The sequence below is a fragment of the Polistes canadensis genome, unplaced genomic scaffold (genome assembly GCF_001313835.1).
Source record: "Polistes canadensis isolate GaletaPanama2010 unplaced genomic scaffold, ASM131383v1 scaffold_47, whole genome shotgun sequence".
NCBI lineage: Eukaryota > Metazoa > Arthropoda > Insecta > Hymenoptera > Vespidae > Polistes > Polistes canadensis.
In genome coordinates this window covers 423,218-451,040 of record NW_014569594.1, presented here as the reverse complement: position 1 = coordinate 451,040, position 27,823 = coordinate 423,218, and the positions used below count along the sequence as shown (strand labels likewise).

The following is a 27,823-nucleotide window of genomic DNA, read 5'->3' as shown; positions in this document are numbered from 1 at the left end:
AATCAGAAATATTAAAGAATTGTTCTCTATTATAAAAATTTTCGAGATAAATTCAAATGTAAAATCTTTATGGAAAAAATCACAGAGTATTAGCCGAGTTTTTTTTTTTTACTAAAGAGAATAACAATCAGGATTATACAAAATGAAACGTTTTAAAATATTTATTTTTCATTATTCGACGATCAATAACTTTATCTACTTTTATTTATTGGAAAATAAAAGTGCTTATAAAGAGTGTGAAAATAGAGAGATAAAGAGTTCTTTATTTTTTTTTTTTTTTTCCTTTTTTGTTGATATTCTATACTTTATTGGTAACAAATGTAATGAGATATTTTAAAGAGAAATTTTTCTATTAACGTATTATAAATTTAAAATAAATCCAAATGTAAAATCTTAGTTAAATATCGGGGAGGATTAGTATCGAGCATACCATAGATCGTATTATTCAAATCGATGTCATTATTGTCAAATACATTTTGTTCGATCGATTCGTAAGGTACGATTTTATTATCTTTTTCGCGATTTTTCGATAACATCTTCGAGTCGTATACCTCTAAAGGATTATCTAACTTTTCCTTACTTTTCGGTTTGGTGTTAGGATCGGTCACATAAAGGAAACTCAGTTTGGATTTGGTTTCCTTAGTGGTTTGTTTCTTATGAGGTCCTTCCTGCATCGAAACTTCCTTCGTATATTTTTTCGATGTAAGCGCTTTCCACGGAAAAATTGTACCTTCGATGATGCCGTTGTTTTCCTTAGGTAAAAACACGTCGGGAATTATTTCAAATAATTCTGTATCCAAAGAGGACGACACGATCGACGTATTTGAATTATTTTCCTCGGATTTTTCAAAATCCTCATCGTTTATTACATTCTCCTTTTCCTCCTCTTTATTATTTCTTCCTTCCTTTTCATCTATTTTTTTCACCTCATCTTCCTTCACAGTTCCAAGATTTTTCACGTCAGTTTCGTATTCTTTTTTCGACTCCTCGTTCTCATTTTCCTTATCTTTATCTTCCTCTGAAAAAGGAACGTCTCCTTCTTTTTCTTCTTTTTCTTCTTCTTTCATCCGATTTTGTTTTATTTTTTTCGAACGACTCATGTGATGATCAATTTGATGTAAAAGATCCTTCAAAATCTTCTTCTCGGCTATAGTAAAGTCCACTTCGGGAAGATGTTTCGTCAAGATTTTTCTTTTCAAAGATTTTCCACGAATTTTTCGACCGAAGTTTACGGACGCCAACGGTGCCATACGACGAAATCCTAAAATTTCAGGACTCTGTTCTTCCCTTTTCTCCGATGTCTTATTTTCCTGCTTAAGATTCATTACATTTGTCAAACTATTGTTCCGTTCGTTTCTTGAATTTGTTATTTTCAAAGACTCTCCTCCAGCTTCGTTGGTAGCTGCTTTCGTAGACGTGTTATTTGTCTGAAATTGGATAGTACGACAATTCGATCAATTTATATATAGCTATATATATTTTTTTTTTGTTACACTTATTCGAGAAACGAAAGTTTTGTAGCAGCAGCAAAAGAAGAAGGAGAAGAAGAAAAAAAAGAAAAAAAAGAAAATAAGCTCGAATTCTCGAAGTCGAAGAAAACGAATTCGAAGGTATCCCTTTCGATTTTTATCTTTTCTCTCTTTTACTTGGACATTTTCACGGACAAATGCACTTTTCTGACTTTACCGCATTGAAGAAGTCTTCCGTGCTATTGATGGTACTGGTAGCCGCGTTCTTCCCGATGCTTTCAGGAACTGCGAATCTCTTGAATTTTCTTTTTCTCTGGGACTTCCATTTTCTTTGTATCTTTTGATTCGTTTTCTCGGTCTCCTCCTCTTCCTCATCCTCCTCTCCTGCTGAATTTTCTTCCAACGTCGACCTTGACTTACTCCTGCGTTACAATTTCAATAATACACGTTTTATATACAATTTTATATTATTTTCTTTTCGTCCAACACTTACCAATTCAATTTTATAGTTATTCGCGTATTACTAAAAAAGAAAAAGAGAAAGAAAAACACGAACAACTTTTCGCGAGAAAAGTAAAAACTTTGTTAAAGATAAACCCACCCCCTTTGATTGGAACGATAACGAAGAGAAAAATCAAATTGAAATTATTGAAATAAGATTGAATAAACCAAGAATAAAGAAAGGAAAGAAAATGTACGTTCCAATGGAGCAAAAATAATAAGAAAAAGAAAAAGGAAAAGAACTATATATATTAACGAAATAAATACAAAACCTTGAAACATAATTCCTCTTTAATAAGTTTCGTCGGTGATTCGATAAATATTCGTTGTCTCCTGCGAATTCGCCGGCGTCGAACACCTCGGACGTAGAATAATCTGTAAATAAATAAAAAAAAAAGGAAAAAAAGAAAAAGTTAAGCATCAAAGGTGTCGTTTTCAAATAAGCGGAGCAGGGCTGGGTGGGTGGTAAGTAGGATATAGTAGGGTAGAAGGAAGAAGTGGGCTGTGGGTGGGGGTGGGGGTGGGTACGGAAGATTGTCGAGGGAAAGGAAGGCCGATTAATTGCGTGCTTTCGTAGAGAGCAAAGAGAGCGTGGAATAATTCAGTGAAGAGTACTGAGTATAGAATGAGATAGAAATAGTTAAAGAGCGAAAGAGATAGATAGAAAAATAAAAAAAAAAATAAAAAGGGACCAAGGGAGAAGATTTACGAGCGTTACGTGCGCGTTCTACTTGCAGTATATCCCTATCAAAGGGAGCCACTTAATGGATCATGTGTCGTACGATCGCGTTCTACCAAGTCTACAAGATTAAAACTTACGCTGAATTTACTCGTCAAACGGAAAATTCAATCCGAATTTCTTCGTTAGTATCCAAGAGGAAATTCGGAAAATTTCATTGCCAGGACAGGATTGCCCGACTTTCAAATATTCGCTTCGATGCTCGTTTAAAAGATCGTAAATGGATTAAATGTACTGCAATTATTCTATAATTTGTAATTATCCTTGAGAAAATTCTCTCTTTTTTTTTTCTTTAAAGAGTAATTCTTTGTAATTGATATAAGCTGTTACGTTGCGCTCTTTATTAACACGTTTCCTGTCGTGATGTTTATGTGAAGATGTCATCTCAAAACCACGTGTACCGATTTCGTCAGACGTTAAAAGTTATATACAAAAGTGAATAAAAAATAGAAAATATCTTCTATATTATACTTATATATTTTCATAATAAGGAGATAAATTTTGTTAAAACAATCAATACATAAATAATTACTTTTGGATGAAAATAATTGTATAGAAAACAACAAATATCATTCGACACACAATACGTTGTAATTGTTTTCTTATTTTTTTGTTTACGTAGATACATGCACCTGCCAGATATAATTGCATATTATCACAGTTTCAAGTATTATCTTGTAGATCAATGCATCTCTGTCTCTCTCTCTATCTATCCTTGTTTCCGAAGAGTACCTACTATTCGTTACGCATTTCGTAAATCGTCGAGTCATCGTTCGTGTCTAGTCGATGAGAACAACACGAACGTATTTTGCGGTACACGTGCTTACGTAGTTAGCTTCAGTCGTTGTTTAGTGTTGTCGTTGGTTGTTGGCGTTGTTGGATGGTTGGTTGGAAGGTGCAACCATCGTCGTCGTCGTCGTCGTCGTAGTTGCATTTACGTACGTGCACGAAATCATGTGTTAGCTCGTAAATGTCCGTCGAAACGATTTGCCTGGGAGCTTCCCCATCGACCGGCTATTCTCGTTTGGAATCTCTGTCCGCGACTATGGCGATCGCAATCGTTACAAGGTTGGTTGTTGGTCAAAGAGAAAGAGAGAGGGAGAGAGAGAGAGAGTAGAGTGGCAGTTTAGCGATATTTAATTGTCACCGAAGCACGAGCCGTAATTGAATAGATAAAAGCGTGGTAACTATTACGAGAGGACCACGTACCTACCAACTCGTACCAATTACATTTCACCCTCTATATTCGATATCCAACTGCTTAATCCTGTTTCTCTTTTTTTTTTCTCTTTTTTTTTTTATATATAATTCATTATACTTTTATCACTCACATTCGAATCATTTTATTATTTTATCCTCGTTTTATTATTTTGTCTGGGTTACGTCAGGATTACGTCAGAGTTTTAATAGTTGAAAAGATGGATACAGGATGAGGCGTTTGAAAAATGAATTTTTAACCGATAATCGAATAAAATTTGTTGTCAATAGATTTATCGAATATACGTAATAACAATGCCAACGATTGTGAGAAACGAACATTGAATAATTATTTAAAAATTTACGAATCGATTACGTTTAGTTAGAAAAATTCGTCAATATCGACAAAGTTAATGGCAAATCATAGTGAACAATTTAATTTTGATGAAAACAACAATGAAGATGATTCAAATAAACTAGTAACGAGGTTGGGTGAGGAAAAGTTATGGGGTGGGGTAGGGTGTGATGGTACTGGAAAAGGGGATGGCCACGGGAGATGGTGTTGTTTCCTGTTCGAAAGCGTACAAACTATAACTACCTAAGTAAGATATTTTCTTGTATGATAACACTTGTTGTTAATGATAGTACCGTACTTTGCGTAAATGAAGATTTAATTGTAATGTCACGGTGTTAAAAGTGGAGAAAATTGGTAGGGCCAGGTATACCTATTAATATCTTTCCCAACACTTAATAATGTTGATCCTGTAACATGCATCACGATTAAGGAAAATCGCTGCATTCCCCGATAGAAGAAAATCAGGATTTTCACGGGTATATTTTAGTATGTCGTACGATAAGAACGTTACTTAATTATTCCGGTCATGCGAAATTAACTATTCAAGAAGTTGGATCGTCGACGTACCTATATACCATTAGTCTATTATAGTCATTTATAATGGAAAGGTTGGATTAATAATATATCAGCAATTATTTTCTATTCTTAAAATTAGGAGATTTCAAATTTCAACTGGCCATCGTACAGTGCTCGTGAATAATACAAATCGTCGGTATTATTTGTCGAATTAGCGAATATCGTTTGAATATCGAAGAAAGAAGTCAAATTGATCGATTATCGAATAGCTAATCATTTTGTTATATCCGTCAATCAATTTTGATAGAAAAAATTTTATCGTTCCAATCATTTCGCGCAATACGGTTTTGAATCTTTCAATGAAAATAATCGAATGAAAATCCCCGTATGCGTTTAGCTATAATATAACGTACCGTAGGAAATATCGATTTTAGATATAAAACAAAAACGGTGGGGGGGGTATTATATTTTGTTCCTTCTTTTTTCTTTCTTTTTTTTTTTNTTTTTTTTTTTTTTTTTTTTTTGTTTTTTTCCTCTCTCTCTCTCTCTCTCTTTTTCTTTTTCTCGTTCGTTCGATCTACGTGGTAGAGCTGACCGTTACATCGTAAATTACATTGCTAAGATTCGCCGTAATCTTTCGAAGGTGACATTACGCCTTGGAAGCTTTCGTACGTGACTTTTCAAGGAACACTCGGACTCATTCCATATCAGCTTTACCATATCGCGATCGTAAAATTCAATCTGGGATATATGAATAACATTTGCCCGAAGGTATAAATGTTTTCCAACTTGCCCCCCTAACTAAAAACAGAATAATCTTTTTCATCTACTCTATCGAAAATTATCGATTTTAATCAAGGCACACTTGTTTCAATCGTAAATATACTAAAACGCACATTATTACGATATTACTATACTGTTCGTATAAATTAAACCGAATAAAAAGAAAATATTGTATTACTTGTTATACTAATAACATCGAATTACTTGTATATTCCACGCACCACACATCGAATATGAATTATACGGATAATAAATAAATTAAACTGGCCCTGTGTGTACAAAACCGATCCCACTCGTTTACCACCATTTACCTTACGTGTTCGGAAAATCCTGTTTTATATATATATATATAAAACAGGATTTTCCGAACACGTAAGGTAAATGGTGGTAAACGAGTGGGATCGGTTTTGTACACACAGGGCCAGTTTAATTTATTTATTATCCGTATAATTCATATTCGATGTGTGGTGCGTGGAATATACAAGTAATTCGATGTTATTAGTATAACAAGTAATACAATATTTTCTTTTTATTCGGTTTAATTTATACGAACAGTATAGTAATATCGTAATAATGTGCGTTTTAGTATATTTACGATTGAAACAAGTGTGCCTTGATTAAAATCGATAATTTTCGATAGAGTAGATGAAAAAGATTATTCTGTTTTTAGTTAGGGGGGCAAGTTGGAAAACATTTATACCTTCGGGCAAATGTTATTCATATATCCCAGATTGAATTTTACGATCGCGATATGGTAAAGCTGATATGGAATGAGTCCGAGTGTTCCTTGAAAAGTCACGTACGAAAGCTTCCAAGGCGTAATGTCACCTTCGAAAGATTACGGCGAATCTTAGCAATGTAATTTACGATGTAACGGTCAGCTCTACCACGTAGATCGAACGAACGAGAAAAAGAAAAAGAGAGAGAGAGAGAGAGAGGAAAAAAACAAAAAAAAAAAAAAAGAAAAAAAATAACGCCATCATCGAGCTGACCGAAAATATCCGCGTGCCGTTGTCGTTTCTTTTAATCCCGAACTCCCCATAAATTTTCCGTTCTGGAATACATTAAAACCACAGCCACAACGGATAAAGTAAAACACCTGTGATCGAGTTCTTTTTATTTTTTAATTCTTTTTCAACGCCTGGTCAGAAATTCGTTACACGGAATTATTTCAATAGGGTTCTTTAATGATTTATTCTTTCCTCGGCATATTTTCCTTTTTTTTTTTCTTTTCTTTTCTTTCTATCTCGTCCTTATATAAAATATATATCACTTACCGTACGACCCAGAGACAGCTAGGATGAAAGAGTATAGCAAAAGAAACAAACAGCTCGTGTAGAGGAGGTTCTTACGTTGGATGATCGTGACCATCTTGCCCGGGAAAACGTTCCTTGTATACTCGAAGAATGTACATATATCGATCATAGAGGCCAAGTGGTGGGGTCGATTTATCGCTAGCGCACAAACTCCCTGTAATCTGTCTCGCTACTACCACGGTGACAACAACAACAACTACTACTACAACTACGACGACGATGACGACGAAGATACAACGCTCGAGAAAACTAAATATCGATTAGATCAACTTTGACCCGTTAACCCTGTGAACCGAACAACGAATTACCTCGTCACGAAAATCATTCTTTTTTCTTTTCTTTTAACTTATACATTCAAATAAATTATTTGTTATTTTAATTACTATTTATAAAAGGAAAAAACGAAACACACAACCGTTCTAATTCTTTATTTTTTATTATAAGCTTTTTACTCTTGTTCGGATTTTCCGTATCGTAAACAATTTATATATTTTAAATCACAAATTATTTATTTTATAATTTTCAAAATTTAGTAGAAATAAAAAAATATATATTACGTATCTCGTTAAAAAGTTAAATTGTATATTCGTTTATTCTTTTTTTGGAATTGTATTGCCAGATCTTTTTTTTTCTTTTTTTTTCTTTTCATAAATTTATTTAACGAGTTTTCCCAACCGATCTTAATTATTTTAACCGTACAAATATTATGAGTACGAAATTATACGTGTATACGTGGCGATTGTTGTTATTATGTTTATTCTTTGTTAATGAGTTTAAACAGGGATTGTATTTATTTTATACCTTACAGTATAAAATCTGTTATCATAATAATAATAATAATAATATTTATTTTAATTATAATGATAATAATGCAACCAGTACGTACGTATAATGTTTAATAATAATTTTGATATGTAATCCTACATTTTTATCTCTCCAGGTATCATGTTTATATCTCTTTTTCTCGTTTAATTTTTATCCGATTTAATACAGCTTGAGATTATTGGTAGAAAAAAAATAATCAATGCGAATGTCAGAAGAACGATTTCCCATAAAATTGATAACAAATATTGTTGACCGAAATGAAATTAACCGTAAAGTTTCGTGTAAGATAATCTGACCATATTATTGAAAAATTATGACTGTCAAAAAATATCATATATTAAAAAAAAAAAAAAAATAAAAATATAATACTTTCGAGACGAAAAACGTAAAAGAATTGAATTTAGATAAATTACGAAATAAAACTTAAATCGTTGTCTCATCTCGAAGAATCCTACGAGAAGAAGAAGAAAATCTTTCAAATAATCTATGGTCACAGTTCTGATCTTACGATTGACTTTTTTCGAAACGTGCGCAGGAAGTTTGTGCGGAAATAATTTTTCCATTTGATCGAGTCAGCCAGTCAGTCAGTGAAGTCAGTCTCTCGGGAAACATCGCGAGCGTACGATGATGACGATGGCAACGATTATGATTACGAAGAAAATCGTGAAGGTTTTTTCTTCCTTGAGTTAGAAATATACAATTGTAGTCGTTTATTCACATACATCATCTATCGTATACATTAAAACGTCGTATAGACGCGAGTTAGAAGGTATACACACAAGTTATTATACGTTGTCGTAGAATTTGTCACGTGGCGACATTTCATATGTTAGTTTAAGCTCGTCGTAACACGTTATCCGTGAAATTATATTCGACTTGGTCGATTTAATCGAACGAAGCAATAAAGTGCAACGGATAAGACATAATATTTCCACTCGTATAAACGTTACGAATAAGCGCACGCACGTGTATATGTGTGCAAGTGCGTGCAAGAGTATAAGTTAACGTGTATGTCAGATAAATACACGAAATGCAAACCGGTAAATTTAATTGTACGGTATGACCAGTTGCCGTGCAGTATAACGATTCGCGAAATTACACGCGTAAAAATAAACAAAGCGAATTTACCCCTCTACCCTTCTCGCAAACTTCCCCCCACGTCCCCCAAGAGCCACTCGAGTGATTATTTTTACAATACAATTCTACGTAACGACGACTACTGTATTCCTATCTTACACCTTTAACATTAATTACTCTAAATTTTCAGCAGTATTCGCTGCAGCATCCTTGTTGTCAATTTAAAACTAATGAATATTTTTATTTTGTAATACAATATTTACACATTTTCTTATACACAGAAACATAGTTTAGGATTATTCAACTTTTCTATTGATGAGAATTTTATTATTGCAAAAGTATTATTTTTAAGAATGAGTACAAATATATTTCTTTGATTTTCACTGTACGTGTATTCTTTAAAAATTGTCCACGAAAAAAGAAAAAAGAAAGAACGTCAACGCAACGTTGTTTTCTCCTTCTCTCTCGTGTTACGTTTTTATTCAAATTGAATTATTATCTTTCATTTACAGCCGACGATTTTTGGAACAGTCGCCTCGGACCTGAATCCGAAAGATGGCAACAGTCGAAGGGTGAGTTTTGCTTTCACATTACTTTTTTTGTTTTCTGTATACCAAAAATATTATCTCAAAGGATGGTGGTACACACCGAACACTTCCTTTTTTCAACGAATAAAAAATATAAAAAGTAAAAAACAGATAGGGGGTTGGAATATCTCGACACTAGCTAGAGATTTTTGTCTGCAATATAGGGTAAAAGGTAAACGAAATCCCATGGGATTCTTTTTCTCGTTTAATGAGTAAAAATTGCTGGTAAGTCGGTGTTGTGTTCACTAACCACCGTAAGATAGACCAGTCGGGTCTAATTAAAAGTAACAGCCACGGAATAAGGGAGTCTCTACTACCCCGTTCCGCGATGAAGAACTTTCATCCCCCTTTTTCTTTGTGATCCTTAACGTTGAAATTACCGTAAATTCGGGGCTTCCCTTTCTCCCTAACTTGTAATCGTAGAGAAAAGAACTAAAGGATAATTTTGCGGAGGAGCTACATTTTCGGTCTACAAAATTAGAATCTTTCTTTATCAAAGGTTTTATCTTAAGGTATATTATAGTTGAAACTTCATATTTTTACTCCCGTTTTCGCGTGAATACTCTGCCTCTTCTATTTGATCTCTTTTTTCATTGGAAATGATCACGTTTTTTTCGTCCCAAATAATCATTTCTATGTGATCGTAATAGATATATTTAATTTCTATCGAAAGAAAACTTTTTTTTTTCTATCGTCAGTGTGTTAAATAAGCTTCTTATATTGTAATAACGATAATAATTATTTCGCTATATGAGTAATCGTTTTTGGCCAACGTTAACAACGTCCCATGCGTACACTGTACCTAATTAATCACGGTTTCGTCAATATTTTCATTCTATACACAAGATAGAACGGCTTTTATCTGCCGTCAAGTCCGTTACGTTGTAGAATTAATTGCACTACGTTCCTGGGCTAATATTTCCATAGGTTTAACCAAATCAAGAAAAAGAAAAGATATTTCAATGAAGCGACTCATAAGAAAGATGATTATCCTTTCAACGCAAAAAAGAAAAGAAAAAAGTGAACATATTTTTGATTATCTACACCCTATACACTATTCATTTTTTAATATTACATTTTTTCTTTCTTTTCCTTTACGATACATCTAATGTAATATTTAGTTGATTATTCGTCAAGAGAAATATGAAAAAAGAGAAATTGTCACTTTAACAAAATTGTTTTTACGTTTTCAATAAAATACGACGAAAAGAAATAAAAAAAAGAAAAAAACAAGCGACGACACGGTGAATAGAAAATCGAAATAAACGGCGTATATAGTCTTTCATGAATATGTACAACCAGTGCTGTTGTTGTTGTGTTGTTAGGTATATATCGGTGGAAAGTGAAGTCGAGGGGAAATATAGGCGAGTATATTTTAGTTGAAGGAGATTCGAGAGTGAGTTTCGCAATCATCGACGTGAGATCGTTACAGATTAAAACGAACGGATAGGTAACACCAATACGATTACGTTTGTAACCGTGTAACATGCCTCGTAGGAGATTTTGCCGTGATGCGTTTAACGTAATGGAAGAACAAGCATGACTGCGATTGCAGGGCACCGCACAACTCGATTAATATAGAACCGACCGGTATTTTCGTTGGATTTGTTAGCAGTCTCTCGAATATTACCGTTCAACAAATAAAGTTTGACTATTTTCACGTGTTACTTGGCCGGTTATCGAACTACGTCATCGAACGATGAATGTCAATATTGAAGAAATCGATTCAATACGCGTTTCAGATATATTCGAGTAAAATGTGACAATCTTTTTTCATAAAATCTAACAATTCTCTTCGTTTATTAAAACTCCACTCTAATTTCGTCTATTTTTTTTTTAATAAAAATAAACTGAATATACATTCAACGTGTACGTAAAATCCAATTCTTTGTAGTTCTAACGTAGGATTAGAAAAAAGAAATGAAGTACGTGTATTGTAGAATTGCTAGAGATTAATTATATTTAGACATTTTCAAGATAATTTTATGAAATGAGTAATGGAATGCGTCACGTATAAATGAGTCAAAGTATATATGGCTGTTTGTGTGTTATACTGTACGTTGTGAAATCAATTAAAATATTATTATGAACATATAGGAATATACATTAATGGTGAAAAGTATTTTTAATTAGAAAAGATATACGAGAATAGTTCATTTCTATTGTAAATTCGTATAACATTGAAACCATTTGTTATAACATTGCATTTAATCTTATATACGATTTGTTAATTCTTTCTATTTTATTATATTATTATTAATATTATTTATTCGGTGTATATAGTTGAAATACGTCATATACAGATATTTGCCCTATATCTTAAAGATAAAATATATTTATTTATTTTCTACGAGAGATTTCGAATGATTTTATCACATAGTGCATATCTTTGATCACATTAGTATATTTTTTTTGTTTCATTCTTTTTTCCCCGTACCGTTCCGGTTTTTACGTTTCGAGATCGTAAAGGGTTTCGTCTTTGAAGTATAGGGAAGAGAAGCGGAGAAGAGAATGAGATAGAAATAAGATTCTTTATTTTTTTCTTTTTCTTTTTCTTTTTTTATTTTCCCCTCAGAAGGGAAAAAATAAAAACGAGAAAGAAGAAATTCTCTTCCTTCGTAGAGGAAAGGGAATGCCAGGAGGCTCACCGGTTATTTAAGCGTAACTCGTATCGCGCTAGCGGAAATCGACAGATGCGAGACTTCTTTTGGGTTCGAAGGCATCCGAATGGAAAAGGATTGTGAGAGAAGAAAGGCGAGAATAAGAAAGCCGACAAAAAGAAGAAGAAAACGGCGAAGGGGGGGAGGAAAAAAAGGGAATAAGAGGAGGAGGAGGAGGAGAAGAAATGCGAAAGGCGGGATGGCAAAGAATTCGATGTGAAAGATTTTTCACGTAATATTTGTCGATGGTAAATATTATTATTACCTTTTTCAACCAAGGTACAAATCAAAATTGACGCGTTTAGATTTGTTATTATTATTAAAATTTATATGCAAATGTTTATCTATTAAAAAGGAGATATTAAAATTAATATATATATATATAAGATGTTTACTTACGTTACTGTTACTTACGCGATGTGTTTAGATTTCTTATTATTGTTAAAATATATGCAAATGGTGTTATCTATTAACAAAAAAAAGGGTATGAAAAATTAATATATTGGATGCTTACTTACTTACGTTACGTTTATAGATATTTTTTTTTCTTTAATGAAACATTTTTCTTTTCATTATTACGATCGTTAACGAAAAAGATTATTTCGCGTTTAGGATAACACTCCCTTAGGGTAAATAAGGTAGAAAAATTCGTTCAATGATAACAGTATTGTAGTATAACCATAATGTCGAATGTTTCCTTTATGATGCCAGACGAGTTGGTTCGGATAAGCCGACAGATTGTACCACCTTTCGTAAAATTGGACTAGCTAGGAGAACTGTTTCCTGTGGCTGGGTCGAAACAAAACCCCTTTGGTTTCGTGAAGATATGGAAAAAAAAAGGAAATAGTTGGAACCCGATAAGCTCTAGCATAGAAGATAAGCTTCTTCCATCGTCTAAAGTAATAGGAAGGTGGGGTCTTTGATAGACGATAACTCGAAACACAAGTTTTTTTGTCAAACAATGGTGTCTTAAAAATTTGGATTTAAAACAAATGATATATATTTTCATATTACGTTACGATAATAAAAAATGAATGATTAATATTAAATATATATCCTATATTATTATACAATTATTATTATTATTATTATTAATTAAAACGGTCGTGAAAGTCAAAGTATATTTCACTGACATAAGTGTCAGAATTTTTCAACTAACCGTGAAAATGGGAAACGAAAGAGTAATATTACGATGATGGATGATATATAAAACCAAAGGGTTACGAGTTGAGGGAGAAGATAAGAAACGATGATCGATAGAACGAAACCCCCGTCGTGATATTTTCATCTCCCTCTCTCTCTACTACTGTTTTATATTAATAATATTTACAAAGAAGAATGTAATTATATATCTAAATTGTATAGATTGTCTTATTATTCAAAATACTTCTGTCTAATCGTTAATACCGATTAGTATAAATCGTATGTCGAATATTTTCGACAAACTGTGTATTATTTCTTGAGATTATTTCAATGATTGATTTGATTTTCTAGAAAAATGTATAGAAATTTCTAAAGGATGACGTGGGTGATGATTTCGCGGCAACTGTCGTTAGGAAACGGCTTGGGGGTTATGGCACGAGCAGAGGTTTGATCACTGCATTTGATATCATCGTTGCCAGCGGCTGACTGCTCGGTGCTACCAAGCTCATAGATTACAATGTGCTGCGCATACTGTGCCATCGATTGAGAGAGAGAGAGAGAGAGAATATGAAAGGGTGAGAGGACCCAAGGGGTGTAGCGTGAGAACGTGGCAAGGGAGGTTGCGGTAAAGACGATCGAGAAGATGGATGGAGAAACTACCCTCTTCTCTCGATCGTGTGCCATATGCAAACTCGGTAATAGGATCTATCTTCTCTCGTTGATCGCTACCGTTTAACGCTCCATTTTCGAAACTGTTCTTAAGATTCTCTTCTATATTTTTAAAGAATTTTTCCAACAGGAAAAAAAACAAATGAAAAAAGGATTAATTTCGTTTGACGAATCATTCTTATATACATATATTTCTAAATATTAATGATTAAGATTATTTTTTGTATAAATTGAAACATCTGATATTATATAAATTTGTTGATGTGATAGTTGTGTGCATTAAAATACGATTCAAATGAAATATAATTGATTTAACGTATGTCAATGGGTTGTTAATTTTGTACAAAATATTGTAAAGGGTTTTTTCTATATTATATGATCTTTTATAGAGGGGAAACAAAACAAAAAAAACAGTTGCCCCGGTAAAGTCACTTATCAGTCAAGCTTTTTACGAAATAAAATTATATATTCAAATATCATTTAAATGAAATTAAAATCAGTTTTTTCCTGCTTCCACGTAATACGTAAAAAAAAAGAAATGTAAAGCAAATTTATTTATTTTGGAAATTTGTGAAAAATAATGTAACAAAATAAGCTGCTGGAATATCGTTTTCAGTGCGTTAAATTAATACAAAAAAAAGAAAAAAAGCAGCCAAGAAAACTTTGGGAATAATAATTATCCTATTTGTTAATCTTTCTTGTTTAATCTTACGGTGGGAAATACTGTTGAATATTGAACTTAGTATAATACGAAATAAGCTCTCTAGTAACGTCTAGGAAAGAGAGTTGAAGAGGAGTTTAATGAACGACTCCGACGTCCGTTCGTTCATCTATCTACTTTGAGAAACGAGCTGGTTCTCCATGACGCGAGTAATTACGAATAACTAGCCTTGTCGCAGTTACGCGGAGTCTCGATGCTACTACGGTTAAGTGATAAATCGAGTCCGAAAGCACGTCATATATTGGTTGGTTCTACGTTCCGGAAATGTATTCTATACAGAGGCATCGAAATGACGTGTGTGCACGTGCATTTAGGTGTACGTGAAACTCACGCGAAAACGTCGGTCACGACCGCGCTTGAAACATTGTTGTTACTACAGAACAACCCGTTGCAATTAGTAGTAGTCGTGCGATAGTTCGTTAGTTAGTACTGTATCGAACCTGGGTTTCGGGTTTATCGATCCCTCAAATTTCTATGATCGGTCATATACTAAAATCATTATCAAATATAACTACTTCAACATTTAACTATGATATGAATTCATAAAACATATTTTTACATCTTATATAATAAATATGTACATTTATGTGACACTGTATTTATTTTTCTCATTTTTAAGTTTTAACAAAAAAAAATTAAAATAAAATAAAATCGAATAATTAATTCACAATATATATTATAACATATTGATATATAATATAACCAAAAATATATATCCTATTTGAAATAATTAAATGAAATAGCATATCGTGTAAATGGATTATCGGATAATTCGGGACCAAAGTGTCCTTCGAAGTTGTCTATGAGATCGGAGAAAGATATCAAGTGAACGCGTTAGTAGCAAAAGCAGAAGTAGAAGCAGAAGCAGAAGCAGAAGCAATGGTGGTAGCAGAAGCAGAAGTAGAAGCAGCACACTATAGAAACTCTACAAAGCTATCTTCGTTGTTGCGTTCTTCCTGGTGTCGACCATGCTCAAGGGGGAGCTCTCTTGGATTTGCATAATCTCTAGTCGAAATGGCTCGAGCCAAGCCGGAAGCAAGCGCTTGCTTTCTATTCCAGTGTCGCACTCCAATGATATCATCGGTTGCCTCGCGACACCACCACCACCACCACCAACCCTTACCTTCTTCAACCCCTATTTCTCGTCCTTTTCCTTCCTATTTCTATCTATCCATGGGAAGGATTCTTATTCGACTTTTTAAGCCTCGATTCGGGACGAAGATATTATTACCATCTTTTCCACCGTGGTAACTGTTTTTCTCTATGTGTGTGTGTCTGTGTGTGTGTCTCTGATATCTCGGTTAACTTTGCATTCCATTATTTACATTATTTTCTTTTCTTTTCTTTTCTTTCTTTCTATTTTTTTTTCTCTCTCTTTCCCTCCCACAAACAATACTCCTGAGATCTTCGATACCAAAATGATGTCATATAAAATATCTCTCGGAAATAAATATGTGATTGAATATTACGATCGTTGAATGGATCTAACAATAAAAATTTCATTTCGCGTATCCAACAAACCTTTATTAGGATTCTACGTTATAACCCTGGATTTAGATTTACTTATTTAAAAAAAGATTACAGTTTGTATTGTTCTCTGTAACAATATAGTTTGATTATTTTTAATAATTTTCATTTGAAATATGTGTGTGTAAAAGGTTATTATTTAAGATATTTAATAATTGACTGTCGAAACAAATAATTCGAGACATAAAAGACATCGTTCTGTCTCATGAAAAAAAAAAAAAAAAGAAAATAATTACCATCATTTGATCGACGATAAATAATGATTACTTACGTCAAGAATTGAATTCCTAAAAACCTTGACAACAAAAATATTCAATATCACAATAGATTAAGTAAATGAAATATTCCCGACAATAATTTCGAGAGAATAAATAACTGTCGACTTTATTTGGAAGTGTCATAAATATAAAGAAAGAAGAAGAAGAATAATGATAAATAATAATAATAATAATAATAATAATAATAATAATAAAAGAAATCTTGGAAAGGGTTGATCATTGAGTGAAAAATGTTCGCTCGAAAAAATTCCCATGACGAATGGTTCCTTTTGGAAAGAAGGGATAAGCTTTTTTCATATTTTTTTTCTTTTTTTTTTTTAAATAGGTCGTTATCTTTTCTCCGGTGTTGTCGTCGTTGGTCGAGCATTGTTCGAAAGCTTTCGCGCGTTACGCGTTAAAAGAAAAGTTCGCATATTTGTTGGAACGATGAGAATGGTTCTCTCTCTCTCTCTCTTTCTTTCTTTTTCTTTCTTTCTTTTTCTCGAACAGGAAACGGCGAGTCACGCCTATAAATCGTACCGTTCTATCATCCTAACTCTTTAGTTTCCTGACTTTTACGCTCGAAATGTTCTTCGATCGTATCTAGACGAGCGGGAGGACAAACAGAATCGTTGGGAATGAACGAATGAACGAACGAATGAACGAACGAACGCTTCCTCGCTCGTTTTACGCCGAGTAGTCGATGATAAAACGTGAGATATTCTGTTTACGATCTATTCGAAACGATAGATTGACGATTCTTCAAACGTATTTTATAGAGATCCTGCTTATTACATTTCTCGATACGATACATGAATCGAACTACGAGTGTGCATAGACTTTTAAGTATATATATATATATATATATATATATATATACAACTATTCCGAGAATAGTATGAGATGTTTAAGGAATGAAAGAATATTGAAAGAGACCGAGTTTTATTTTATTCTTTATCGGAGTAAGATTTATTTAACTATATAAGATCGATAAATCATTACATATATATATATATTTTTTCACATATTTCTTTTTTTCCTAATTTCGAAGATAATATTTGTCTCGTTAGAATCATAATAATATTATATAAATACACATACGCACATAGATGATATTTACTTTTTGTCATATTTAATTTTGATTTTATCTTTCTCTCTCTCTCTCTCTCTCTCTCTCTCTCTCTCTCTCTCTCTTTCTCTNTCTCTCTCTCTCTCTCTCTCTCTCTCTCTCTCTCTCTCTCTTGTGTCAACGGCTTTCGAATATATTACATCGAGCTTTATCGTTCGCTAGTTATCAAGTAAATATCTATATATCTACGATTCTCCGATATATCGTAGCAGCACACCGTGCTACGCGTTCTATTTTTTTTTTTCTTTTTCATTTAAATAAATAAAATATTCCTCTCGTATGTGAGATATAGTCCAATTCGCGAATACACATTCTCTACTGATTTTTCTTTATATGTACATATATGTATGGTGCATGTATTATTTTGGTTTTGTTTTCGTTTTTGACTTCAATTAAAAGTCATCTGTTTTATGCAAAAGCTTAGCACAAGCGAGGAAAATATTCGATTCGGAGATTACACGGTCTGTCAAACGATCGCCCTTTTCGAGTGCTTTCGCTTCGAGCAATCTCCGATGAATCGTAATGGCCACGCTTAAACGCATCTGCTTCCCATCATTCCGTTTTACTATATTTTCTTTCTTTTCAATTTCTTTTCTTTTTTTTTATTTATATCAATATACCAGCAGCGGTGTGATTTAAAGTATCCGTTTTGTACATTTATTAGGTACGACGATTTTTTTATTCTTTTTCGTAATTTTTAAATTTGATTAAATATATATTTCATTTTTACCTTAAAGAATGGATTCCAAAACGATTAACTTTGTATCAATTTTTTCGCTTCGGATAATTTACAAAGTAATTATACGAGAAGGAAAAGGAAAAAAAAGAAATTGAATTTTAAACTTCATTGAAAACGTAGAGAAAATTTGTTACGTTTGAAATATTACGTTAGTATAGTAATCCTATGTTATTCGAGTTAATCCGAATGAAAAATTTTCTAAAGTAGATTTGTCCGTCGTATTTTCGACATTTTTAATCGCGTACCGTACGAATTTCAACCATTTGAGATAATTTCGTTTCTTATATTTTTTACGCGATCTATCCTTGAAATAATATTTTTTGAATAAAATTCAATGTACTGTTTTTTTCTCTTTTTAATAATACTCGGATCTGCAACAATAAAGAACGAGCAAAGGAAATATACGTGTGTGTGTGTGTGTTGATGATCATTGAGAAACCTTAAGTGGAACATAAAGAAAGAATCCAATTTCTTACGACGTATTTTCCAAAAAATTATATGGGCCAATGTGTCGAGTTTGCGAATAAATGTAGGTCTATGACGGTCGTGTGTACAAACAAAGTTTTTTATCGGCCGCTCGGCGCGTCGTCTAGCTTTTTTTTTCCTCCACTTGTACATATATATATAACAGGTATTTTCTTAGAATTTATATAGGACAGAGTGCCGCGTGTACTTTAGTGGGACTTATATACAGGCTGACGTTCTTAAAGACGACGTATTACGATTCGACAAAATTACAACTTTTTTCTTTCCCTGATTGTTTTCTTTTTTTACCAACAAATCACCAAAGAAAAAGAAAAAGAAATTAAACGGACGAATAATTGTTTCTCTCCAAATTATTTTCACCATATTGAAAATATTTCATTTTAAAGTAGACACACACCTCTTCCAGGGGTATGCGTTATCAGTTTTTCGTTTGTTTAATACGTTCGAATATTCGAATAATTATTAATTCATTTATCATGTTTATATATACTTATGAGAAAGAGAATGTTATTGTATCGTTGCACTCATCTAACTGTTTCCTTTTAAAAATAAAAATAGGTGATGAAAAATGAATCCGATCGAAAAATGGAAGATTCGTTTGGTTCCGTTCGCGGATTGAAGTTGCAAAAGTACGGATGTTCGATGTGGGGAGAGGTTGGTTAGTCCTGATGGTTTATATATTCCACCAGCAGGAGGAAAGCAATAGTAACCGGCAACTGCATCTGCCAAGCGATTGTACCAAGTTGTGCTGCGACTGCACTCTACCACCGGACGCCAGCACGTCCAGGCAATTTGTCACTTCTGCCAACGAACCCGCTGCTTGCCGCCTGTTTGATAGGCTTAGATTAATTACCCCTTTCATGGGTGCCCACACATGCACGCGTATGCTAGACTCTAGCGTTTATGTGTGACTCTGCCCAAACTGTTATCTACCCTCCCAGTCTCTTCTATCCCCTACCGACACCACAATCACCCCCTTTCCTTCACAACCGTACCACCACCCTCTCTCTGTCACGAATTATATCATACTTATTATGTAAAATGTTTTCTGCTAAATCGGTCATTTCTTTTTGTTCTTTTCTTAAGAAATTCAATGTTACGCGAATGTAAATTTTAATTAAAATCTATGTCGTATTTTTGTTGTGCTTCTTAAAAAATTGATTTTCTTCTTACTGTTTTTTTTTCGTCATATCGTTCAATAGCAAAATTGCGAGTATATTTATAATTAATCGAAAATCGATATTTTTTGTTTTCACAGCATATTTTTAGGAATCTAATCGGAAGTTTTTCATCCACACGTTGTTGAGATTATGTTTTTTCTTTTTTTTCTTTTCATTTAATTGCGAGAGTAAACATTTTTGTTTTTTTTTCCTCGTGAAGAGCTAACGAACGAATGAGAATCTCGTCGTTGTTAAAAGAGTTTCAAATTTAGGACGATTCGTGTAGGTTTCTCACTTATCGCATGGGATCGGGATTTACAGGATAATTTAAAGCAGAATCTGGAAATTCACTGGACCATTAGCCATTTTCTCTCGGAACCACAGACTAAACATAATATACTTTAATCCTTTTAAACTGTCTGGGTATAGTCAAACCAGTCCGAATGCTATTTATATTGACGTTTAAACGACTCCAAGTGTTTACGTATGTCTGTGTCTACAAACCTGTACGTTTGTGTGTGTGTGTGTGTTTCATCCTTTTGATATCACCATTCGTTAGACACATTTGGATCACTACTTGAGTTTCCGGAAATTACTCGATCTAATTTCCTCTCAAACGAGGACGCTCGCCATCATTAGAAGAGATTTCCTACCATTTCCTGAAATATAACTTAGCAAAAGTTATTTTCCCTGTATTTTTGTCTTTTGACATTCCAAAATCATAATTTCAAGAAGCAAATCCAAAAATCTATTTTAATATCATTTCTAATGAACAGAAATAATTAAAAGAACGGATAAAGTTTATATAAATGTTATTTTCTTTTTTGATGTATTATATTTAAAAAAAAACCGAAATCATGTCAAATTGAGAAAGTATTGTGTTTCGCATTCAGTCGACTATACGTACACGCGATATTACGTATAAAAATATAAACGTACTTATTCGTGATAGATAGAAAAGTTTGATCGAACCAACGTCAGCGAAAGAGATAGCGACGTTGAAAAGGACACGGAATATGGGGTTTGTTCGAGAAAAAGAGATGGAAGAAGTTGTGGAGAATGGGAAAAAGAATCTAAAAGAAAGAAAAAAGAAAGAAGATCAAGAGAAAGAGTTAGGATGGAAGGAAGAATAGTAAGAGATTCCTCTTTCGTCTTACCGAAGGTAAAGAAAAGAGATCGAGTTCTTCTGTCTCGAAACTTCTTCTTTCTCCTTGTAAAGAAAAAGAGAGAAAGAAATAAAGAAAGAAAGAGAGAGAGAGAGTGAAAGAGTGAGATGAGCTTGTCTCTCTAGGCGATGGTGGTCTTGGTGAAAGGGTAGGTAGGTACTAAGAGTGGGGTGAGAAGGAAAAAAGGGTGGGTACTAAGGGATATTGGTTTTCAATTTGCATTCTTCCAATAGCCACCCATGCATCATTCCAAGTTACAAACCACCGAAGCCTGCAGCGATATCCCGCCTTTCCTTCAGAGTTTTCCCTTGGACTTCTCTCATCCCTTCGCATGATTCCAACGTTGAAAAAGCACCTAGGAGAACGGTAACCGGGGTGCTTGCTTGCTTGCAAAAACAAAGTCTCTCGACGATGACGAGGAGAGTTTCATGTTGGTAGTAGTCGGTTTTGATGGTGTTGCTGGTGATGCTTGGTGCTGCTTCTGCTTTTGCTTCTGCTGGCGGGTGGTCGGTTCTTCGTCGACTCGGTCGATAAATATTTGATGGTGTCTGAAAGCAAGTTAATCTTGTCTTCTGCTATGCCGGGAGAGGGTGGAGGGAGGCGGGGGAGGTGGATGTGGGCGGCGGGGGTGGGAAACGAAAGAGAAAAACTAAACTGCTTCTTTCTTTTCCTTTCTCTTTTCTTTTTTCTCTCTTGTGTTCTTTCTTTATTTTATTTTATTTTTCGTTTTATTTTACGAACCGACAAAGCGAAAAGAAACCAAAGTGAGGCCAAAGAAACTAAGTCCGAATTTTCCGGAATCCCATAAACTTTCTTTACTTTTGTCATTCGAATGGAGTTTAGTTAATAATAAAGCCTTTCTTTAGATTGTCTTCGAAGTTTCAGGTAGAATCGTATAAAGTAAAACTTTTGTATGTATCCTTGTTTGAACGATGGAAAATAAGATTCGTTTGAGAGAAGAGAGTATCGTATCTATCTAAGCGAAATTAGTATAGAAGTCCAGTCGTATTTTGTCGAAAACTTTGACAAATTTTAAACACGGAAGAAGGTAGGAAGGAAGGAAAAGGAGGAACGAGACCGGTGAGAATATTACCATTTCCGATGAATTTTACCGTTCTGTTCGTGAAATGAGAATAACTAATTACCGTACGGGTTCGATGTTTCGCATCCTGTTCTATATATATATATATATATATATATATATATATATATATATGTATATTTTCTCTCATTACCCATACTATCTCTGTCTACTATACTATACAGACATACGATTCATTTCGGTATCAATTAAGCGTACTCGATAATGTCTACTTGTTTCTCGCACATTGCTTTCACCTACCCACTTACGAAACATAGTACGGGCATTTGCGTTTTGACGAAAATTTGTCAATGTATGTTTGAATCCCGTTTATCGAATATTCCTGTTTCAATTGACGATACACGGGGAATAGTTGGGTCGAGATAAAACCGGAAATCATTTTCGTTTCCGTACCCCGAGCGTGTAACTTTTGCACGAAACAGATGGTTTAACCCGGGATCGGTCGATCGCATTCTTTTAACGCGAGAACGAATGAACAAAAAAAAACAAAATAAAAAGAAAAAATCGTCTAAAGAAGGACTCGCGTCTGTAGTAGACAGAAAAACTCTAGTCCTTTTCTTTACTTTCGCCCATTTTCCTTTTTCTTCTTCTTACTTTTTTCTCTTTTTCCTTCTTTTCGAGGTTGTTTCTCCCGAACGAAGAAGAGAAGATCCGCTTCTCCATTTCGACATCGAAGTGGTCCAACGTTTCTAAAGAAAAAGACGAAAAGTACGAGTCAATTTGTACGAAACGAAAGCACTCGACTGAAAGACTCTTCGCGTTTGCCATTCTCTCGCGTCAACTACGTCTCGAGCAGTTGTTTTCAATCCTTTTATTCTCAATACATCGCAATTCCTACCGGTTTTCTTTTTCGATTTCTATTCGCAATAAAAAAAAAAAGAAAAAAGAAAAGAAAGAAAAAAAAGGTATATCCAACTAATGTAAGATGGTTAAAAGTTAAAGAATATTAATGGATTATAGAATTTTTTGTGACGATAAAATTTGTCACGAATATATTACGTTTCTGGTAATATTATTTTTTTAATCAGTTTTATTCTAAATACAAATTTTCTATCAAAGAAAAATTAATCGATCTTATCAAATTTCGACTTTAACAATATTTTTTTTTTTCTAGAGAAGAATACAAAATTTCATTTAATATCGAGAAAATTTCGTAATTTTCAAACTAAAATTTGACGATCATCGTAGACCACTACACTCAATTCTAAAGCTTGTTACGAACATATACATTCGTATTACATCTCGATTATGTCTTTTTATCTTCTCATCTCGTTGTCGGCTTTTAGCGAAATTACTTTCTCCCGTTTTATTAATTTCATTCAACGTTTCGGAACTTCGTTTTTATCATCAAGTCATAGAGAGTAAATTCGTCGTCGTTGTCGTCGTCATAGTCGTCGTCATAGTCGTCGTCATAGTCGTCGTCGTTGCGGTTGGTTATGTTCTCTCTTGCGCATGGGACACATTTTTCATTTCCGTAATTCCCCATTGTGGTAATAAATTGCCGAGGACGAATTACCAAGAGAGAGAGAGAGAGAGAGAGAGAGGAAGAGAGAGAGAGAGAGAGCATAGTGTTTTTCCCTCAACGAATAGATTTTATTCGTTTTACCTATATAGGCCGTTTGCGGTCGTAAAATTTTCGAAAGAAGACAAACGTTCGATAGTACGAGTTAACTGACATCTATTCGATTTGTATAAAATAGTATGGGAATTTAAATTTAAATTAACGACAAATCTGATACATAATGGACTAAATTAATCAGTTAATAATGTATTATTAATTGCACGTAATAGATTTATTCGAATTTCTAAACAAAAACTCGTGTTCTCGCGTTGTTTTATAACGAAAATTGCATTAACAAATTTTTAATAGAGTAAACATAAAAAAAAAAAAAACCAGAAAAGATTTAAAACGTAATTAACCGAGTTTATCCTCGATCGAAAGAGTTACAGAGATAACGAGAAAAAAGTAAAAGCAATGATCATGGAGATTGTAAAAGTTGACATATTTGTTTATCCCTCTTTAAAAATCCCCCTCTCCTCTCTCCTTCTCTTGATTTTTTCTTTTTTTTTCTGCTCCTTCTTCTTCTTCTTCTTTATTTCTCCTTTGCTCGTTCTCTTCTCAGCGGAATACTCTTTATAACTCCGCGTATTAAAATAACTTGCTCAAACTTTGGAAGAAATTCGAAGTTCCTCGTATTTCCGTGGCTCCAATTTCGCGATGTCCAAGTTATGCGACTCCTCTTTTCCCTTTTTCCATTTTACAGGTCTTCTTCGTCTTTCGTCTTAAACTATCCCATCTTCTCCTTCTTGTCTTCTATTGTTCGTTTGCTACCTTTATTCCTCTCCTACGTCTATCTATTATCTTTCTCCTTTCCATATTATTTTTTTCTTCTTCTTCTACTTCTTCTTCTTTTTTCTCTTCGTTTGTTATAAAAATCGTTCCCAAGGCAAAGGCTTTAAGTCAAAGACGAAAGAGAAGGAAAATGTTGAAACGCGAAAAGACATTGGAATCGTATCCCCACCGCGGTACTCAAAAGAACTTTTGATTTACTTTTAGTTACTCTGGGAGAGGATGTAAATTTGAAACGTTATTTTCGCACACGATCAAATTGGAATACTTCGTCGTTCTTCTTCTTCTTCTTCTTCTTCTTTCAAAGGGGATAAATTTTAGTAAATCTCTACTACTCTCAGTGTCAGTTTAATCTCACAAATCGTAAGATAAGATTTTATTTGACTATTCCACTTTTTTTCTTTTTTTTTTCTTTTTTCTTTTTTTTCGTTATTAAAGGTAAACTGCTGTAGGTACTAAATGTCTATTACTTTTGAGTTTTTATATCGTTATAAGAAAGCAAATACGTTAAATTGAAATAAATTTTTCATACGTTTTTAACCAAATGAAATCATTCCTCGCTATCGTTTCCCGTTTATACATTTTCCATTCGTTCGAAGAAAAAACTCTTTAGTTGGAAAATAGAAAATCGTGCTTAATTATTTCCTTGGGTTAGACGAGAGAGAAAAAAAAGGTTACGAATTTTATACGTTCGATATCAAGGACGACGATAAGAAACCTTTCCTCCGTGGTTTTCTTCATACTTTTTTGTTTTTCACAGCCAAGTCATCAGGATACCAAGCCGAGACGCAAGGGAGGGGGTGGGGCAGGGGATATAAATGAATGTCAAGGTAAAGAAGAAAAGATGGAGAAGTATAGTAAGGGGGAGAAAAACAAAATTATTAAAAAAGAATAGTTTTGTCGCGCCATAATTATTATCCTTGATGAAAGAATCGGATTTAATGGGGAAAAGGTTCTTCAACGTTGAACACGATTTTTAATTTCAACCGAGAAGGTTCTCGGTTGCTTGCCACAAAAATCCTTTGTACTCGTAAAAATGAAGAAAAAAATGAAGCCGCGAAAGGGTTCGAATCGTTTACGATTCATTTGATTATCTTCTATCGGATGACGGATTTGTCCCTTTCGATAATTTCATGTGTTCTCCTATCGATGATTTCTCTCTCTCTTTAATTGTGACGTCTCTTCGACTCACGATGTTAATCTTTTTTATTATCGCGAACTTTGATCCTATTACAAAATTTGTATGTATACCATTTACTCTCTCTTTCTTTCTATTCTTTATTATTGAAACAAAAAAAACCCATACACATATACAAACGAAGAATGGTGCAGTTAGCATTGATGATAAAAATAGAGAAATTGTTACGATTTGATTTGATTCTATAAATCTCGCGAAATATATTTTCGTTATTCCAAGTTAATATAATCCTCCGTTGCTATTATTACATCATCCATCGGTTAGAATTGAATTGTAAAGTAAATAGACAAATGATTGTATTTAATCTTTTCCTTTTGAATGTTGATAACAGAATTTTTGTTAAATACTTTTATTGATAGATAGGTATATGTATATGTATAAAATACGTTATAGAAAGGGTGAGGTAGAGAGGTAGAGAAATGAAAATCTATTTTAATGAAAACTCAAAGTGTTTCGATACATTTGTACAATTATATAATAAATGCACTTTGATTCTCGGTAATAGCAAATAAAATCAATTTTTCACTCGAATAAACGACGTTTATTATTTCAGGATGTGATCGTTTAAATATCGCGGAAATGGAGATAAACTTGAAAACGATTGAAAGGCAAGGCATCGATGGAAATTAATTGCATCGGTGATTCAAACAAAGTTCGCTTTAAATGCACCCCCATCGAAGAATTGTTTTTGAATTCTTTTTGAGAAAGAGAGAGAGAGACAGACAGACAGACAGACAGACGGACACACAGACAGAGAGGGAAAAAAAAGGCCAATCGAGGAAAAGAAAAGTCATTGTGAAACGAGTTCCCGGATCCGATTCGAATCAGTTTGATTCAATCACGCGAACTTGCAGAACGGGTTTTGGTAAGCCAGGATTTAGTTGGTCGATTGTCTTTCGGTCGAATGCAGGCAGTGGTACCCCTCCTTCTTCCGGTTGGTCGAGGATACGAAGCGAAGCTTGGTTTTGCTATTCGAATCCACGTCTTTGTTCCTTGGTGAACGACGATGGGCGATTGGTGACATCCTTGTCCACGATGATCGAAAATCCGTACGACAATGGTTCGGCTGACACGACCGATCCGTTTCCCCTGTAAATTTAATGTTAACAACCATATAGCTAACATGACTGATAGAAAACTAGACTTTTCAAACTTCTCCTATCCGTTTTAAGCTCGGAACCGTTTAGCAAACTTTATAGAAATGTTTACGTAACAACAACTATCATCTGAAACAAAGTTTACAGTGTAGAAGATCGAGTATCGAGATTAAACAATTATTTAACGAATGACAGATTGAAATTAATTTAACGTGTTTTCGTTCATCGAATTACGTGTTTTATTATAGAGATATTTTTATCACGTTCAATTGGAATAAGAAGTGCATTACTGTGGATTTTCAAGATGAATTTATCTTTCTCTCTTTCTTTCTAATTCTTTTCACTCGGATTTTTCGCATTTTATTTTTAATGGAAGAAAACAAAATCGATATCGCGAAATGAATCGTAAAGATAATCGTGATAATATATTATAAGTTCTTCTTCTTATCCTTTCTATATTTATTATTATTATTCACGCGTTAAATTTAGTTTTAAATTTTTAAAAAAAGGTGTATAAAAAAGAAAGGAAAGATCTAAAGTTCGGTCATTTAATTACACAATTTTTTAAATACGGAATTTTCGATCGATCCAATTTCCATTATATTCGTCGAAATTTTCATCAACGTGGAAAAATCGTGAAAACAGTCGATAAATAACGAGATTTACTTATTCTTCGTGAAAATATTTTTTTCCGTTAGCGTCTCACGCAGAACGAAACGAACTTTTGATTACGTCGTCGTCGTCGTCGTTGTTGAAGGTAAGGGTGGGTGGTAAGGAAGTGAAAGTTTCGAGAACGGAAAAGGTCGATCCTTGGCAAGTAGAGATTAAAAGCGGACTTAAGAATATGTACTTAATGCCAGATGATAATAGCCAAAAGTATAAAAGAGTCGAGCTGGGAATTTCTACGGTTAGCGCTATGCAATTAAAACGGGATAATAGATCCAAGGGAGAAACGCGTTCTTTTCTAAGTACCTACCGACCCTTTTTTTTTTCTTCTTCTTCGTTCTTTATCCTTTTTTTGTTTTATTTCTTTTTCCTATTTTTTTTTTTTTTT

General features: G+C 33.6%; 2 protein-coding genes across 3 annotated transcripts in view; one reads left to right on the top strand and one right to left on the bottom strand.

Moving 5' to 3' along the window:
- LOC106785247 overlaps window positions 1–27,823 on the top strand; it is a 328,039-nt gene that overhangs the window by 122,359 nt on the left and 177,857 nt on the right. Inside the window, exon 3 of the mRNA XM_014745530.1 lies at window positions 9,291–9,350. Coding sequence (XP_014601016.1) covers window positions 9,291–9,350 — 60 coding nt within the window. The remainder of the gene's footprint in view (window positions 1–9,290; window positions 9,351–27,823) is intronic.
- On the bottom strand, window positions 290–7,024 carry LOC106785248 (myb-like protein X). 2 transcript variants are annotated; one of them, XM_014745531.1, is made up of 5 exons: window positions 6,838–7,024; window positions 2,243–2,345; window positions 1,963–1,992; window positions 1,687–1,891; window positions 290–1,427 (listed from the first exon to the last, which is right to left on the bottom strand). In XM_014745531.1, exons 1-5 carry the CDS (start codon window positions 6,983–6,985, stop codon window positions 369–371), a joined length of 1,545 nt encoding a protein of 514 aa, XP_014601017.1. In that variant the 5' UTR covers window positions 6,986–7,024; the 3' UTR covers window positions 290–368. The 2 variants fall into 2 exon arrangements, with proteins under 2 accessions (XP_014601017.1, XP_014601018.1); XM_014745532.1 differs by lacking the exon at window positions 1,963–1,992.